This window comes from Oncorhynchus mykiss, chromosome 7 (assembly GCF_057628025.1).
Source record: "Oncorhynchus mykiss isolate SJ-2025 chromosome 7, ASM5762802v1, whole genome shotgun sequence".
Taxonomy (NCBI): Eukaryota; Metazoa; Chordata; class Actinopteri; order Salmoniformes; family Salmonidae; genus Oncorhynchus; species Oncorhynchus mykiss.
In genome coordinates, this window is record NC_143028.1 from 71,602,633 (window position 1) to 71,620,056 (window position 17,424).

At 40.8% G+C, this 17,424-nt stretch overlaps 1 protein-coding gene across 1 annotated transcript; it reads right to left on the minus strand.

Moving 5' to 3' along the window:
* Nucleotides 1-1,048: 1,048 nt before the first annotated feature.
* On the minus strand, nucleotides 1,049-9,986 carry LOC110528532 (fibronectin type III domain-containing protein 11). Its single transcript, XM_021610644.3, has 2 exons — nucleotides 9,744-9,986; nucleotides 1,049-2,133 (listed from the first exon to the last, which is right to left on the minus strand). The coding sequence occupies exon 2, from the start codon at nucleotides 2,126-2,128 to the stop codon at nucleotides 1,136-1,138; it is 993 nt and encodes a 330-aa protein (XP_021466319.2). The 5' UTR covers nucleotides 2,129-2,133; nucleotides 9,744-9,986; the 3' UTR covers nucleotides 1,049-1,135.
* Nucleotides 9,987-17,424: the final 7,438 nt, after the last annotated feature.

A 17,424-nucleotide genomic window follows, 5' to 3' on the forward strand; every position in this document is an offset into this window, starting at 1 on the left:
AGATTCAAGGCATAATGTACAGACAAAGGTATGGTAGGATGTGAATACAGTGGAGGTAAACCTATGCATTGGGTGACGATGAGAGAGATATTGTCTCTAGAAACATAATTTAAACCAGGTGAGGTCACCGCATGTGTGGGAGGTGGAACTAAAGGGTTAGCTAAGGAGTATTGAGCAGGGCTAGAAGCCCTACAGTGAAATAAAGCAATAATTACTAACCAAAACAGCAATGGACAAGGCATATTGACATTAGGGAGAGGCATGCGTAACCAAGTTATCATTGGGTCCAGTGAGTAGCTGGGCGAGCTGGTCATAGTCATTAGTTACCCAATTAATATAGGTCATTGTTAGTACAATAATAACCTATATGATTGCATAAGCACAGTGTATTAAGTTAAACAGTGTATTACGTTAAACATCAGTGTATTAAGTTAAACATCAGATTGTTTGATTGTGAGTAACCCTGACCACAGAGATGCTATACCACACAAAGTGCACGGTGTTTTCTTCACCGTCAAAGCACTGCTTGAACGCAAAGTATCAACAATGTATTTCATCTGCAATGGCAAAATTGCGTAAAGATAGTGGGATTCAGATATGACTTCATTGTTTTAGCATAATCCACAGAGTTATGAAACTACGGTGCACAACATGGTTCAATACGCCAATATACTGTATCGTTTTTTATTTTTAATTCCACGGTCTTGGAGCTAAAATTGGGATCATGTACAGTATACTCTGCTAAAGACAATGCAAAGAAACAAAAAGAGATCAATGTACAATACGGCGAACAAGGCATTTGTGACAAGTGCATGGGAGCCGCCATAATTATGGACATCCGCTATTATATTGAAATGTCCATGTTTATGCTGCCATTGGAAATGAAAAACCTTCTTCACTCTCTCCACAGTTATGTCTGGTATGGCCATATGGCTAGGTGGCATAACATGACATAACAATGTCATAACAACATATCAGACACATTCTCAAGGACAATATTTGTTTTGCTCTGTATCATGATTAAAGGACTAGGCTCGAATCCCCAAAATCTTGACAATGTATTTTATTAGAGAGATAAAAAAAATTAAAATGTCTTTATTTTCATATTGCTATGCACTCACGCCACGCTAGCCCTTTACCAGGGGAACAGCCTCCTCCTCTTCTCCTGGCTCCCGGTGAAGCCCCCTGGGGATAGTGGCATGGTTCTGAGCACCATGGTGTCATTCCAGAACCCGTAGACCAGGCAGCAGGCGTCAGCCCGCTTCACTGTGAACTCGTAGCACCTTTGCGGCAACAGGTTGTTGACCTGTATGCAGTAGGAGTTGCAGGTCACCGTTCCTAGCTGGTTCCCTTCCTCTGTGTTGGTCGGCTGGAGGAGCTTGTAGCGGATCTCAAACTGTTCCCCAGGCTCCTGCTGCTCCTGCCCGGCCATTTCCCAGTGCAGCCGGGCGCAGTCGGCCAGAGCCTCCGAGCGTGACGTGTTGAACATCACGGGCATTTTGACGGACAGCCTCAAATGGATCTGGGGCACCTTGGCGTTGCCCGTCTCGGAGATGAGCCGGTGCTTTGTGTGCAGCTCCCCGGGCATCAGTGTCGAGTCAAAGTCCGTGAACGCCTTAATGAGATGCGCTATCCTCCCATTTATGTGGGCGACCTCTTGATCGCCATAGTCGCTCTGGCTGGCTATGGCCTCCATTTCCACTTTGCCCTTACAGAACTGCTCGTAGAGCTCTTCCAGCAGGCTCAGCTGGATCTGCACCTGGCTGTGGCCCAGCTTCTTCATCCGCTGGAACTTCCAGGGATCGATGAGGTGGAGGATGGTGGAGTTGGACAGGTAGTTCTGCTGCGGGTCTGGTTGGTGGAGTGTGTCCTGGCGCATGACCTCCAGGTAATAGGAGCACTTACTGAGGATGTCCAGTTTGGACTTGCACTGCTTGATGTTACAGGAGTTGAGCTTAGTGGAGAGCAGCTGCGTGACCCGGTCATGGAGGTCTTTGAAGGTGATCCATTTTTTCGGGTCCATGCCGGGGCTGTCTCCTCCCTGGCCACCAGCGCAGCGTGTCTTCATGGGGTGGCGCTGATCGCTTACGTCACTGTCATCGCTCGGGGGGGTCATCATTCTTTTCATGTCAGCTGCAAAACACACAAGGAGATTTTCCTTCGTCATATAATTAAACATCTGTCTGTATTACTTTGGCAAGCTACATGTTTTCTCTCTTATGTAAAGATTAAACTGAATGAAAAAAAACATTATGTTTTATTGTCATACACACCGGATAGGTTCAGTGAAATGTGTTGTTTTACAAGTTCAGCTATAATAGTACGGCGCCCCTGGAGCAAATGAGGGTTAAATGCCTTGCTCAAGGGCACATTGACCAATTTTCCACCTTGTACACTCTAACCTATGGGTGAAATGTGTATATATAATTGTGTATGTGAGCACTCAGCCCGTTTGACCTGTAGAAGATTTCTGTGGATGGAAACATCGTCAATAAAGGTGGTAATTGGACGCATACACAGCGTGCAGGACTTTCTGTTATTTTTAAGTATACTTCATTAGCCAGGCGCCTACTTTTTTTAAGCATATGACCACAAACTTTTCTTTACAATGAATGTACTCTGAAGATTGATAAGCAACAACAAACTTGGCTAGTTATTTCTTTGTTCAGGCTTTTCATTGAAGACAGATTTGAGACTTCTTCTTTCAAGAGAAAAGCCACAAACTGTCAACCTGTAAAGAAAAATGTTGTGGTTCACCACTTGACAGTTGAAATGATGCAACATTAAGGGAAAAAACTAATAGGCTAGAGATCCACAGTCTTCCGGCAGATGGTGTTATTCTAACGTAAAAGCTGTCGTGCCATCTGACCTAAGACAATGCTTGAGGTCATGAAATAGGCCTAAGTACAGGGCCTTCAGAAAGTATTCATACCCCTAGACTCTTTCCACATTTTGTCTTGTTACAGCCTGAATTTTAAATAGATTAAATGAATGTTTTTTTGTCACTGGCCTACACACAATACCCCATAATGTCAAAGTGGAATTTCTACAAATTAATAAAAAATGAAAAAAAATGAAATTTCTTGCATCAAGAAGTATTCAACCCCTTTGTTATGGTAAACCTAAATACGTTCAGGAGTAAACATGTGCTTAACACGTCACATAATAAGTTACATGGACTCACTCTGTGTGCAATAATAATGTTTATCATGATTTTTTAATGACTACCTCATCTCTGTACCCCACACAATTAAATGTAAGGTCCCTCAGTAGAGCAGTGAATTTCAAACACAGATTCAACCACAAAGACCAGGCAGGTTTTCCAATGCGTCCCAAGAAGGGCACCTATTGGTAGGTTGGTAAAAACAAAAAATCAGACATTGAATATCCCTTTGAGCATGGTGAAGTTATCAATTACACATTGGATCATGTGCCAACACACCCAGTCACAACAAAGATACAGGCAGCATTCCCAGTGGTGGAAAAAGTACCCAATAGTCATAATTGAGTAAAAGTAATAGAAAATGACTCGAATAAAAGTGAAAGTCACCCAGTAAAATACTACTTGAGTAAAAGTCTAAAAGTATTTGGTTTAAAATATACTTAAGTATCAAAAGTAAATGTATATATAATTTCAAATTCCTTATATTAAGCAAATCCGACAGCACAATGTTCATGTTATTTTAATTTACAGATGGTCAGGGGCACACTCCACCACTCAGACATACTTTACAGATGGTCAGGGGCACACTCCACCACTCAGACATACTTTACAGATAGCCAGGGGCACACTCCACCACTCAGACATACTTTACAGATAGCCAGGGGCACACTCCACCACTCAGACATACTTTACAGATGGTCAGGGGCACACTCCACCACTCAGACATACTTTACAGATAGCCAGGGGCACACTCCACCACTCAGACATACTTTACAGATAGCCAGGGGCACACTCCACCACTCAGACATACTTTACAGATAGCCAGGGGCACACTCCACCACTCAGACATACTTTACAGATAGCCAGGGGCACACTCCACCACTCAGACATACTTTACAGATAGCCAGGGGCACACTCCACCACTCAGACATACTTTACAGATAGCCAGGGGCTCACTCCACCACTCAGACATACTTTACAGATAGCCAGGGGCACACTCCACCACTCAGACATACTTTACAGATAACCAGGGGCACACTCCACCACTCAGACATACTTTACAGATAGCCAGGGGCACACTCCACCACTCAGACATACTTTACAGATAGCCAGGGGCACACTCCACCACTCAGACATACTTTACAGATAGCCAGGGGCACACTCCACCACTCAGACATACTTTACAGATAGCCAGGGGCACACTCCACCACTCAGACATACTTTACAGATAGCCAGGGGCACACTCCACCACTCAGACATACTTTACAGATAGCCAGGGGCACACTCCACCACTCAGACATACTTTACAGATAGCCAGGGGCACACTCCACCACTCAGACATACTTTACAGATAGCCAGGGGCACACTCCACCACTCAGACATACTTTACAGATGGTCAGGGGCACACTCCACCACTCAGACATACTTTACAGATAGCCAGGGGCACACTCCACCACTCAGACATACTTTACAGATAGCCAGGGGCACACTCCACCACTCAGACATACTTTACAGATAGCCAGGGGCACACTCCACCACTCAGACATACTTTACAGATGGTCAGGGGCACACTCCACCACTCAGACATACTTTACAGATAGCCAGGGGCACACTCCACCACTCAGACATACTTTACAGATAGCCAGGGGCACACTCCACCACTCAGACATACTTTACAGATAGCCAGGGGCACACTCCACCACTCAGACATACTTTACAGATAGCCAGGGGCACACTCCACCACTCAGACATACTTTACAGATAGCCAGGGGCACACTCCACCACTCAGACATACTTTACAGATAGCCAGGGGCACACTCCACCACTCAGACATACTTTACAGATAGCCAGGGGCTCACTCCACCACTCAGACATACTTTACAGATTAAGCATTTGTGTTTAATGAGTCTGGCAGATCAGAGGCAGTAAGGATGACCATGGATGTTCTCTTGATAAGTATGCGAATTGGACCATTTTTAATCATTCAAAATGTAACGAGTACTTTTGGGTGTCAGGGAAAATGTGTGGAGTAAAAAGTAAATATTTTTCTTTAGGAATGTAGTGAAGCAAAAGTTTTCAAAAATATAAATAGTCAAGTAAAGTCCAGATACTCCCCAACGCTACTTAAGTAGCACTTTAAAGTATTTTTACTTAAGTACTTTACACCACTGATCCTTCCTAACTCAGTTGCCAGAGAGGAAGGAAACCGCTCAGGGATTTCACCATGAGGCCAATGGTGACTTCAAAACAGGTACAGAGTTTAATGGATTTGATAGGAGAAAACAGGATGGATAAACTATATTATAATTACTCGCAATACTAACCTAATTGACATAGGGAAAAGAAGGAAACCTGTAAAGAATAAAAATATTCCAAGACATGCATCCCATTTGCAAAAAGGCACTAAAGTAATACTGCAAAAAAATGTGGCAAAGCAATTAACTTTTTCTCCTGAATACAAAGTGATATGTTTGGGATAAATCCAATACAGCACATTACTGAGTACCACTCTCCATATTTTCAAGCATAGTGGTCGCTGCGTCATGTTATGTGTATGCTTGTAATTGTTGAGGACTGGGGAGATTTTCAGGATAAAAAAAAATGGAATGGAGATAAGCACAGGCAAAATCCTAGAGGGAAACCTGGTTCAGTCTGCTTTCCACCAGACACTTTGAGATTAATTCACCTTTCAGCAGGACAATAACCTAAAACACAAGACCAAATGTACACTGGAGTTGCTTACCAATAACAGTGAATGTGTCTGAGTGGGCGAGTTACAGTTTTGACTGTAATCTGATTTTAAATCTATAAAAACACCTGAAATGGTTCTCTAGCAATGAACAACCAATTAGACAAAACTTGAACTATTAAAAAAATAATAATGGGCAAATGTTGCACAATCCAGGTGTGGAAAACTCTTCGAGACATACCTAGAAAGACTCACAGCTGTGATCCCTGCCAAAGGTGATTCTAACATGTATTGACTCAGGGAGTTGAAAGTCAGTAAGTAAGTAAGTAAGTAAGAATGCTTATCTTATCAAGATATATTAGTGTTTTCTTTTTGATGATTTTTTGTACAAATGGTAGAATTTTTCTTTCCCTTTAACATGATAATTTCCATCACAATTGCATGCCAGCATGTTTCACATTCAAAATATTGGAGAGCTCCAGTTGTATAGAAGGAGTGTGAAAAATTCCAGATCCAAAGGTCAGACTGAGATATAGGCTAGACCAAACAGAGCCCTTTAACACATGTATAGCAGGTAAGAAGTAGGCCTAGCCAATGATCAACGTTAATGTTTTTCCGCCCTCAAAACAAATACAGCAAGACCGAAAGTAAGTTGGACAATGTTTGGCCTTTTAATAAAAAAACATTTTTTTTACCTGCTTGAACAAAAATTGCTAAATGAAATCCAAAAGGAAATTAAATAATACATTGACAGCTTGTTGGTAAAAACATGTCTGAATAAATGAAAAATACAATGAAATCGCTATTTACAGATCGATGCGGTCAAATATATTGGCACAGTTGAATGGAGCAGAATGTTCTGTTTAATCTTTTCAAAACTGGTTGAATTGTTATTTTTCCCCTGTAGGCACCTGCAACTTACCACATGTGAGATACATTATACAGTAAATGAGAATAACTGCCTCCAACTAAATTCATCAGAATTTTTTATCATTTAGTCCAGGACATTTTTGACTTTGAAGTGAAAAATCTCAATTTCAGTTGAGATTTTTTGATGCTTGGTCCTGTGCAGTTGTATGTCAAATCAAATCAAATGTTATTTGTCACATACTTCGTAAACAACAGGTGTGGAATAACAGTGAAATGTTTACTTTTGGGCCCTTCCCAACAATGCTTTGAGAAAGAAAATAGAGAAATAACAGATTCAGATGATTTAACAGTCACATGTACAGGGTTGCAGGTGTGATTGCAGGGTACTTTGAAAAATATGTAATAATAAAAGTAATAATAAATAAACAAAGAGTAACAATAACTTATACACAGGGTACCAGTACTGAGTCAATGTGCAAGGGCACAAGGTAATTGAAATAGAAATGTACAGTACAAATAACTAGGAATAAAGTAACAAGTTAAACAAATACACATGTAAACACCAAAAGATTTTTCAATTTCAATGTACAGTACCAGTCAAAAGTTTGGACACACCTATTCATTCAAGGGGGTTTCTTATTTTTAAAAACTATTTTCTACATTGTATAATAACAGTGAAGACATCAAAACTATGAAATAACACATATGGAATCATGTAGTAACCAAAAAAAGTGTTAAACAAATGACATTTTTTTATTTGAGATTCTTCAAAGTAGCCACCCTTTGCCTTGATGACAGCTTTGCACACTCTTGGCATTCTCTCAACCACATTCAAGAGGTAGGCACCTGGAATGCATTTCAATTAACAGGTTTGCCTCGTTAAAAGTTCATTTCTGGAATTTCTTTCCTTCTTAATGTGTTTGAACCAATCAGTTGTGTTGTGACCAAGTAGGGGTGGTATACAAAAGATAGCCCTGTAAAAGACAAGTCCATATTATGGCAACAACAGCTCAAATAAGCAAAGAGAAACGACAGTCCATCATTAATTTAAGACATGAAGGTCAGTTAATTTGAAAGTTTCTTCAAATGCAGTCGCAAAAACCATCAAGTGCTATGATGAAACTGGCTCTCATGAGGACCACCACAGGAAAGGAAGACCCAGACTTAAATCTGCTGCAGAGGATCAGTTCGTTAGAGTTAACTGCACCTCAGATTGCAGCCCAAAAAAAGCTTCAGCGTTCAAGTAACAGACACACCTCAACATCAACTGTTCAGAGGAGACTGTGTGAATCAGGCATTTGTGGTCGAATTGCTGCAAATAAACCACTACTGAAGGACACAAATAAGAAAAAGAGACTTTTTCGAGCAATGAACATTAGACTGGTGGAAATCTGTCCTTTGGTCTGATGAGTCCGAATTTGAGATTTTTGGTTCCAACCTCTGTCTTTGTGAGACGCAGAGTCGGTGAATGCATGAGTGGTTCCCACTGTGAAGCATGGAGGAGGAGGTGTGATGGTGCTTTGCTAGTGACACTGTCAGTGATTTACTTAGAATTCAGGGAACACATTCTGCAGCGATACACCATCCCACCTGGTTTGCGCTTAGTGGGACTATCATTTGTTTTTCAACAGGACAATGACCCAAAACACCTCCAGGTGTATAAGGGCTATTTGACCAGGAAGGAGAGTGATGGAGTGCTGCATCAGATGACCTGGCCTCCACAATCACCCGACCTCAAACCAATTGAGATGGTTTGGGATGAGTTGGACCGCAGAGTGAAGGAAAAGCAACCAACAAGTGCTTAGCATATGTGGGAACTACTTCAAGATTGTTAAAAAAACATTCCTCATGAAGCTGGTTGAGAGAATGCCAAGACTGTGCAAAGCTGTCATCAAGGCAAAGCGTGACTACTTTGAAGAATCTAAAATATTTATTTTGATTTGTTTAACACTTTTTTGGTTACTACATGATTCAATGTGTTATTTCATAGTTTTGATGTCTTCACTATTAATCTACAATGTAGAAAATAGTAAAAATAAAGAAAACCCCTTTTGAGTGGTACTGTATTTTAAAAGAAATAGTGATTCATGCAAGGGTCAGTCTGCCAATATTTGACTGAATCTGTAGGCTATGGCCTATGCCTGCTCATCAAATTGTAGGCTAATAGATTTTCAGTCATGATTAATTCTTAGCTACAGTAGCACCAGGAAATTCTCCCAGTTAAAAATATATTAATCTTCACTCCTCAAATGACTGAGACGGTATCCAGACAATTCATATCTGATAGGTCTGATCATATACTGGAAGCAGAAGATGATCCATTATATTGTAATGAAACAGCAGGGTGCAGGTCTCGAACCCGCGACCTTCTAGCCCGAGGTCCAGCGCGCTATCGACTGTGCCGCAAAAGCATGCTCGTGCGGCGGGGTTGATTTCCGCGCTCATAAACCCAGGGTCGTTACACTATTGACCAGATACTCAAACGGCTGCTCTAACAATTAAAATAAATGCCTTCGAAAATGGGAGGCAGTCAGGAGGAGTCGAGATCAGGTGGGACCCTTCTAGCCAATGAAAGGGCAAATAAGCATGTGAACAATAGGCACAACTCCAATAAAAAATATTTTTTCTCAAAGTAACCGGGATGTCACGTGTCGTACTTAGCTAGCTATCCGGTACACTCGTAACAACGTAAGCAGTACGGCACTTCTATTCGATCAAATACGCCATTACATTTTTTTGTGGACCAAATTCGACACTCACTGACCTCCATACAAAAACTAATCGGTTGTTGAGCGAAACAACTAAAAACCGTAACCTGCTGGACAAGACAGATTTGGGGCCCAGTTATCACTCTCGCTTCGCCTCTTCCTCTACTAAAAACATTGTGCAAATGTACAGAAGGGCTAGGCTTTCGATGCAGTGTTCAAAACATGCACGGCGAAGCTCATTTCACAGAAGCTCAACTCTCTGACCAACCGACGGTGTTCATTAGGCCTACTTTATTCAAACTTAATTTCTTACCTGCTCGGTCTAATGCATTGCCGTCTTGCACCACGAATAGTTTGAAAATAAATGTTGTTTTTAATTGGTGCTTTTAAAAGTTACCATAGCTACGAACTCAAATGGCACATGTGCAACATTGTGAGGTCATACTTGCATACATGTTGAGACGATTACAGTAGCCAGAGGTCTTGGCTTAGTTTCTAGGTACAACTCCAGACCTGCTCCCTGCTGTTTCATTACAATATAATGGATCATCTTCTGCTTCCAGTAACCTATCAGATTGTAAACGAATATTTCTTTATATATATATATATATATATATATATATATATATATATATATATATATTTTACATATTATACCTCTTTATAATGCGTTGCAAACTGAATGTTCGATAACATTGATTATTAGCCTATTAATCATTTGCGAGATCATGCGTCTTTTCGAATGACTTTGCACTAGTAGTCTATTTTTACACCCGTTAGGCCTACCCCAATACCATGAAATGCAAGACATTTTCATTCCAAAATCTATGTTTTCCAGTAGATAATACAACCATTTTTTTAGAGAGAGAAAAGGACGCAATCCGACATTTAAACCTATGATGGAGAGAATATTGAGACCTGCACCATCTATTGACGACCACAAAGTGGCAGTAAAGACCATCTGTTACTTTATACAATTGTCACTGGCACTGCAGTAATGACTTGTTAATCACACCATCTGATTGAACAATAGACTTATAGGCTTGAACCTTCAAAACAATTGTTAGGACTATGATCTAAAGCCGTATACACGCACAAATATAGCCTAACATTGGAAAACCAGTCCCAAGTCATTTCACTTGCGTGTTCATTAGGCTAATCATACCATGGAGCAGTGCACTTGGGAAGATCAAATCAAACGTTATTGGTCACATACACATATTTGGCAGATGTTATTGTGGGTGTAGTTAAATGCTTGGACTTAGGAGCTAGAAGCAGAGCTTCCATGTCTGTCAGCATCATCTTGTACCAAAAACTTCTCAAAGAAGAAATGTACTTTTAATACATGTAATTATAAAATGAATAGCAAACTTATGAGGTAAAGTAGCCTACTGAAAAATCAGCTGAAGGAAATGGTCATTTTCAAGGGTGCCCAGGTTCCGAATCAAAAGGCTAGCTGCATTTCAGTTGGAAATGAATTGTTGTTTCACAATGTAAGACCAAGAATTATGTTCTATATTAATTGAAATGATCATAAATGACCATAGGCCTATAGACAGTTCCGATTGCAAAGCATCTCTATAAGGCTTCTTCTGGCACAACAGGGGTGATTACCAACAGCGATGAGACAGCGATGAGACAGCCTACACGGAGGAGGTGAGAACCCTGGCGGACTGGTGCCAGGAGAATAACCTCTAAACACAAGTATTTTCGCTGCACGTGCAATAACATCTGCAAATCTGTGTTGCCTACACGACCAATAAACATTGATTTGATAAGATGGGATAATGGTTCACCCCTGACATTATTGGATGAACATGACATTAAGGAGATGACATTATGACAGAGATGACATTATCAACCTCTAATGCATTCATTCCAAACTGTGACTGTAATAGTCCAGTGAGTAATGTAGTAGGTCTACACTTGATAACTTTGATGTACTCATAATATGAGTATATCAGATTTATCAAGTGTAGATCTACTACATTACTGATCACTGTCTGTTCAATGGAAGATAGTTGTGTTTGCACAGCTGAGTGAGATAGCGTTAAAAGCTGGGGTTTACGTCCCAAATGGCATCCTATTCCCTGGCCTATATAGTGCACCACTTTTGACCAGGACCTATGGTCAAAAGTAGTGTATAATGTAGGGAATAAAGTACAATTTGGGACACATACTACATCATCATTACATAGGCTTGTTTCAACAATTATATTCAATCATATGACTGGATTTGTCAAGAGAATATTCCAAATGTTTATTCTAGCTACATGATTAAGTCTTATGTCACCAGTGTTTTTACATATTGAAATGACAACATCTCTGACATCTTATAAGGCTATAATTGGATGAATCGTTATATAAGCTCTATTCTATAATGGTATTGCCATCACTTTGTCAACATAGTTGTTTTGTTTCGCCTTAACTAATAAATCTGTCATTTCTATTGGATTCCACATTGCATTTCATCCAACACCCAATTTAAAACATTTGTTTTATCCAATTAGGTTGAGATTTGTTTATAAACCATAGATAGCATGAATATGGCAATGTATAGATTCTACTATTAGGGGGCAGCGTCTATTATGTTTTACATTGTTTATGTGGGAGGTATTTCAGTAAAAGTCTATGCAGTCTGTTATCAGCAACACCATTGCCTTCCAGGACTGATCTGTGATGATGGACCTCTCCCACGGAGATCTTAATAACCCAATGACCTTCTATTCAGACCAAAAAACACCATTGAGATAATCTATTACCAAGAAACCAATAAAGGTTATTCAGATCATACAGTGATTACAAGAGGAAAATTCCCCCAAAGCGCACCAGTTTTGTCTCTGCTTGTCAGCACATGGTCACATTTTGCCCATTCATGGCAAGCCTGATAAGGCGAAATATGAGCATCCGGCCTACATGTCGACAGACTGTCTGTCTCTGTCTCTGGGTGAGTCCCAAATTACATTCTATCCCTACATAGACAGTGCACTACTTTTGACCAGACCCCTATTGCCAGACCAGTAAACATTTAATTGTACAGTTTACACACCACTGTATCCTGTGCATAAGACAAAACTCTGATATGATTTTAGATTTTGATGGGCCCTGGTCAAAAGTAGCGGGTTATAGAGGTAAGAGGGTGCCATTTGTGAGGTAACCTTTGTCTCTGTACAATGTGTACCTCTCCATTGGTTGTGAGGCCCAGGACCCCCCCCTCCTCCCACCCCCTCCTCATTCACTGTTTATTTCTTAAGGGTACAGTGGCCTTCTCTTCATTCACTGTTAGTCTTTTAAAGGTACAGTAGTCCTCTCTTCATTCACTGTTACTCTTTTAAAGGTACAGTAGTCCTCTCTTCATTCACTGTTACTCTTTTAAAGGTACAGTAGTCCTTTTATCATTCACTGTTTCTCTTTTAAATGTGCAGTAGTCCTCTCGCTATTCACTCTTTCTGTTCTAGGAAGAAGAACTAGGTAAATCCCAAATGGCACACTTTTTCCCATTTAGAGCTCTACAACAGTAGTGCACTATATAGGGAATAGTATTCCATTTGGGAAGCAGTCATAACCCATTTTGAACTCAACCCTTTTGGTGACTGACACACACACACCCTCCATAGGTGACCTAATTTCCTTTGGTAGCAGCCGTGGGAATGCAACATCTGAATACAAACTGACCAGAATGTTTTTGAGTGCGTCCATGAAATCATTGAACTAATCAATTACTGTAAAAAGATGACTGAAGATTTGGATATAAATGATTGGCAGCACAACCGTGAGAAGTACTCTTGTTTGCTAGGTCTAAAAGACAATTTAAGATAAAATATGTATGTTTAGTTTCAAACATTGTTTAGTCACAAACCATTTTTTTATTTATTATTGCTGTCTGACAAATATCATGAGATTTGACAAATCAATTCCTATCAGTTCCATTCTTTCCCTTGGGTGGGGAGAAGGCCACCTGGTTCAATGATCCAATTTTAACCATGACTCCCTGCTAAAGCAACGGAACTGCACTCTGCCGGGTGATAATCCTCATGAGGTCAAACTAACATTGCAGCAGTAGAGATTAACTTAAATTCAGATAATGACTTTACATGGCCTTACCTGGTTATACAATACGGGTGTAGGGTGAGGTTGCCCGTAGATGCTGATCTGGGATCAGTTTTGCATTTTCAGTTTTGCATGGCCTGGCACATTGACGTAAACATGTTGCTTTAGACTCCTCAATTGGTTTGATATCAGTCACCACTTTGAATTTGCACAAACTGTGAATCATCACTATCATAACTAGTGTGATGTCTCAACATGTTCCATAACCTATGGTAAGGCTCTGCGACAGACTAGCATCCTGTCCAGGGGGTGTACATGTACATCACTATTTATACCATTTAGAAGACATTTTTATCCAAAGCTGCCATTAAGATGCCTCACGCCATAGAAACATGATATAGGCTCCTGCTCCTACGAGCTGCTCTGGCTTGCACAAGCCAAGGCTACATATAGGCCCAATATATGAAGATATTAATCACTGCTCCAGTCAGTGTCCCTATTCATCCTTACCCACCAATTTCACTACAAACTTGAATCCTAGCCCTGCCATGTTATAATAGGACCAATGAGATTAGGGTTAACCTGGTTTGAGTGGCAAGAAGAAAATACATTCTATTGTGCCTCTCTCTATGGCCCCAGGGTAAAGTTTCCCCAAGGTACTTCCTCTCCCCCAATCCTACCTTAACCATTAGTGTGGGAAATGCAAAACTGACCCAAGATCACCGTCTAGGAGCAACTTCACCCTGTCTGTGCGCTGAAACAGGAAACTCAACAGTGCCACAGACACTAGGAGAGGAAGTAAGGGCAAGTGTCCATATCCTGGTGTTACAACATCTGAGGGACACATACATGCAGTGCCAGTCAAATGTTTGGACACACGTACTCATTCAAGGGGTTTTCTTTATTTTTTACTATTTTCTACATTGTGGAATAATAGTGAAGACATCTAAACTATGAAATAACACATTTGGAATCATATAGTAACCAAAAAAGCGTTACACAAATCAAAATATATTATATTTTTGAGATTCTTCAAAATAGCCACCCTTTGCCTTGATGACAGCTTTGCACACTCTTGCCATTCTCTCAACCAGCTTAATGAGGTAGTCACTTGGAATGCATTTTAATTAACAGGTGTGCCTTGTTAAAAGTACATTTGTGGAATGTATTTTCTTAATGCGTTTGAGCCAATCAGTTGTGACAAGGTAGGGGTGGTATACAGAAGATTGCCCTATTTGGTAAAAGACCAAGTCCATATTATGTAAAGAACAGCTCAAATAAGCAAAGCAAAACAACAGTCCATCATTACTTTAAGACATGAAGTTCAGTCAATCTGGAAAATTTGAAGAACTTTGAAAGTTTCTTCAAGTGCAGTTGCAAAAACCATCAAGCGCTATGATGAAACTGGCACACATGAGGACCGTCACAGGAAAGGAAGACCAAGAGTTACCTCTGCTGCAGAGGATAAGTTCATTAGCAGCCCAAATAAATGCTTCACAGAGTTCAAGTAACAGACACAAATAAACATCAACTGTTCAGAGGAGACGGCATGAATTAGGCCTTCGTGGTCGAATTGCTGCAAAGAATTTACTACTAAAGGACACCAATAATAAAAAGAGACTTTCTTGGGCCAAGAAACATGAGCAATGAACATTAGACTGGTGGAAATCTGTCCTTTAGTCTGATGAGTTCAAATTTGGGATTTTTGGTTTCAACTGCCGTGTCTTTGTGAGACGCAGAGTAGGTGAATGGATGATCTCCGCATGAGTGGTTCCCACCGCGAAGCATGGAGGAGGAGGTGTGAGGGTGCTTTGCTGGTGACACTGTCTGTGATTTATTTAGAATTCAAGGCACACTTAACGAGCATGGCTACCACAGCATTCTACAGCGACATGCCATCCCATCTAGTTTGCTCTTAGTTGGACTATCATTTGTTTTCAACAGCACAATGACCCAAAACACAACTTCAGGCTGTGTAAGGGCTATTTGACCAAGAAGGAGAGTGATTGAGTGCTGCATCAGATAATCTGGCCTCCACAATCACCCGACCTCAACCCAATTGAGATAGTTTGGGATGAGTTGGACCGCAGAGTGAAGAAAAAGTAGCCAACAAGTGGTCAGCATATCTGGGAACTCCTTCAAGACTGTTGGAAAAGCATTCCTCATGAAGCTGGTTAAGAGAATGCCAAGAGTGTGCAAAGCTGTCATCAAGGCAAATGGTGGCTTCTTTGAAGAATTTAAAATCTAAAATATATTTTGATTTGTTTGACACTTTTTTTGGGTACTACATGATTCCATATGTTATTTCATAGTGTTGATGTCTTCACTATTATTCTACAATGTAGAAAATAGTAAAAACCCTTGAATGAGTAAGTGTGTCCAAACTTTTGACTGGTACTGTACTTTCAGTCAAGTGGCACAACTATAAAGAGATTCCTCAAAATCAAAAGGGAAGTAAATGGTTGATAGTCAGAAAATCTGAGCATTTTAACAATGGAACCAGTGTTCTGACATCTACTCACGTGTTGGTAGATCACACCTGCAGGTGGGTTGTGCCAGAAAATATTTTAGCCATGATGGTAATTGTAATGACAGTGAATACTGTGGGTGACAGATTGTGTGAGCAATTACAAGGTTAAATCGTTTCCATAATTGAACTCACGAAATCCCACTGTCACATTCCAAGATTCCATCTGTCCGTCCTGTATAGATAGACTCCCAGGAAAATAAATCCAGTATTTTTTACTGTAATTACACAGAACGTCTCTCCTTTCCAATCACCGTCAGATATTCACTCCAGCAGTAAATGGTCCTGTCACGAACAGTCAAGGCAACCATCTTCTCACCTTAGCTTTGCTCCACACACCATGGCATAGACTGACCAGGTGAATCCAGGTGAAAGCTTTGATGCTTTACAGTTAATTCCACTTCAATCTGTGTAGATGAAGGTGAGGAGAGGTTAAAGAAGGATTTTTAAGCCTTGAGTCAATTGAAACATGGATTGTGTTTATGTGCCATACAGAGGGTGAACGGGCAAGACAAAATATTGACGTGCCTTTCAACGGGGTATGGTAGTAGGTGCCAGGCGTACCGGTTTGAGTGTGTCAAGAACTGCAACGCTGCTGGGTTTTTCACTCTCAACAGTTTCCCATGTGTATCAAAAATGGTCCACCACCCAACGGACATCCAGCCAACTTGACACAACAGTGGGAAGCATTGGAGTCAACATGGGCCAGTATCCCTTTGGAATGCTTGACACCTTGTAGAGTCCATGCCCTGACAAATTGAGGCTGTTCTAAGGGCAAAAGGGGGTGCAACTCCATATTAGGACAGTGTTCCTAATGTTTTGTACACTCAGTGTATACACGTGCATGTAATAAAATAAAGATGCACAAACTATGAATGGGTTTTATTGAAATAGTCTGTTAACTTTACTCTACTGACCAGGTTTACATTGCATGTCGACTTCCTGAAATAGAAGAGGACTGTGCCTTCCAACCACCTGCTGCTGTTACAGCTGTAAGACTGCAGTGAGAGGAAATGGAAAAGCTAAACTAACCATGTATGAGATTATGAGGAAGGCCCCAGTCACGTGGTTTGGAATGACACTGTGGTGTTATGGCTCTAGGATTTACACTGAGGAAAGGAAGCCTTTTGTGGATTATACTAGAGGTCACAGGGTTCAAATTGAGCATCTGGAGGGAGGTGAATGTAAAAGTGGTTTGTTTTGAGTGCCTGAGTTGTTTGGCACTGTCCAGTGACAACCCATAGGCCCTGACTAGCCCTAACCATCATAGCAGATCAGAAAGGATGGAATTGGTATGAAGCAATATGGCAAAATTTCCACATAGGGGAAGGTGGAGTTACCACCATTTCCCTTTTACCTATCCAACACTTTCAGATCTACATGACAGGCCTAGGCCCTTGGGGGTAGGGGGTATGTA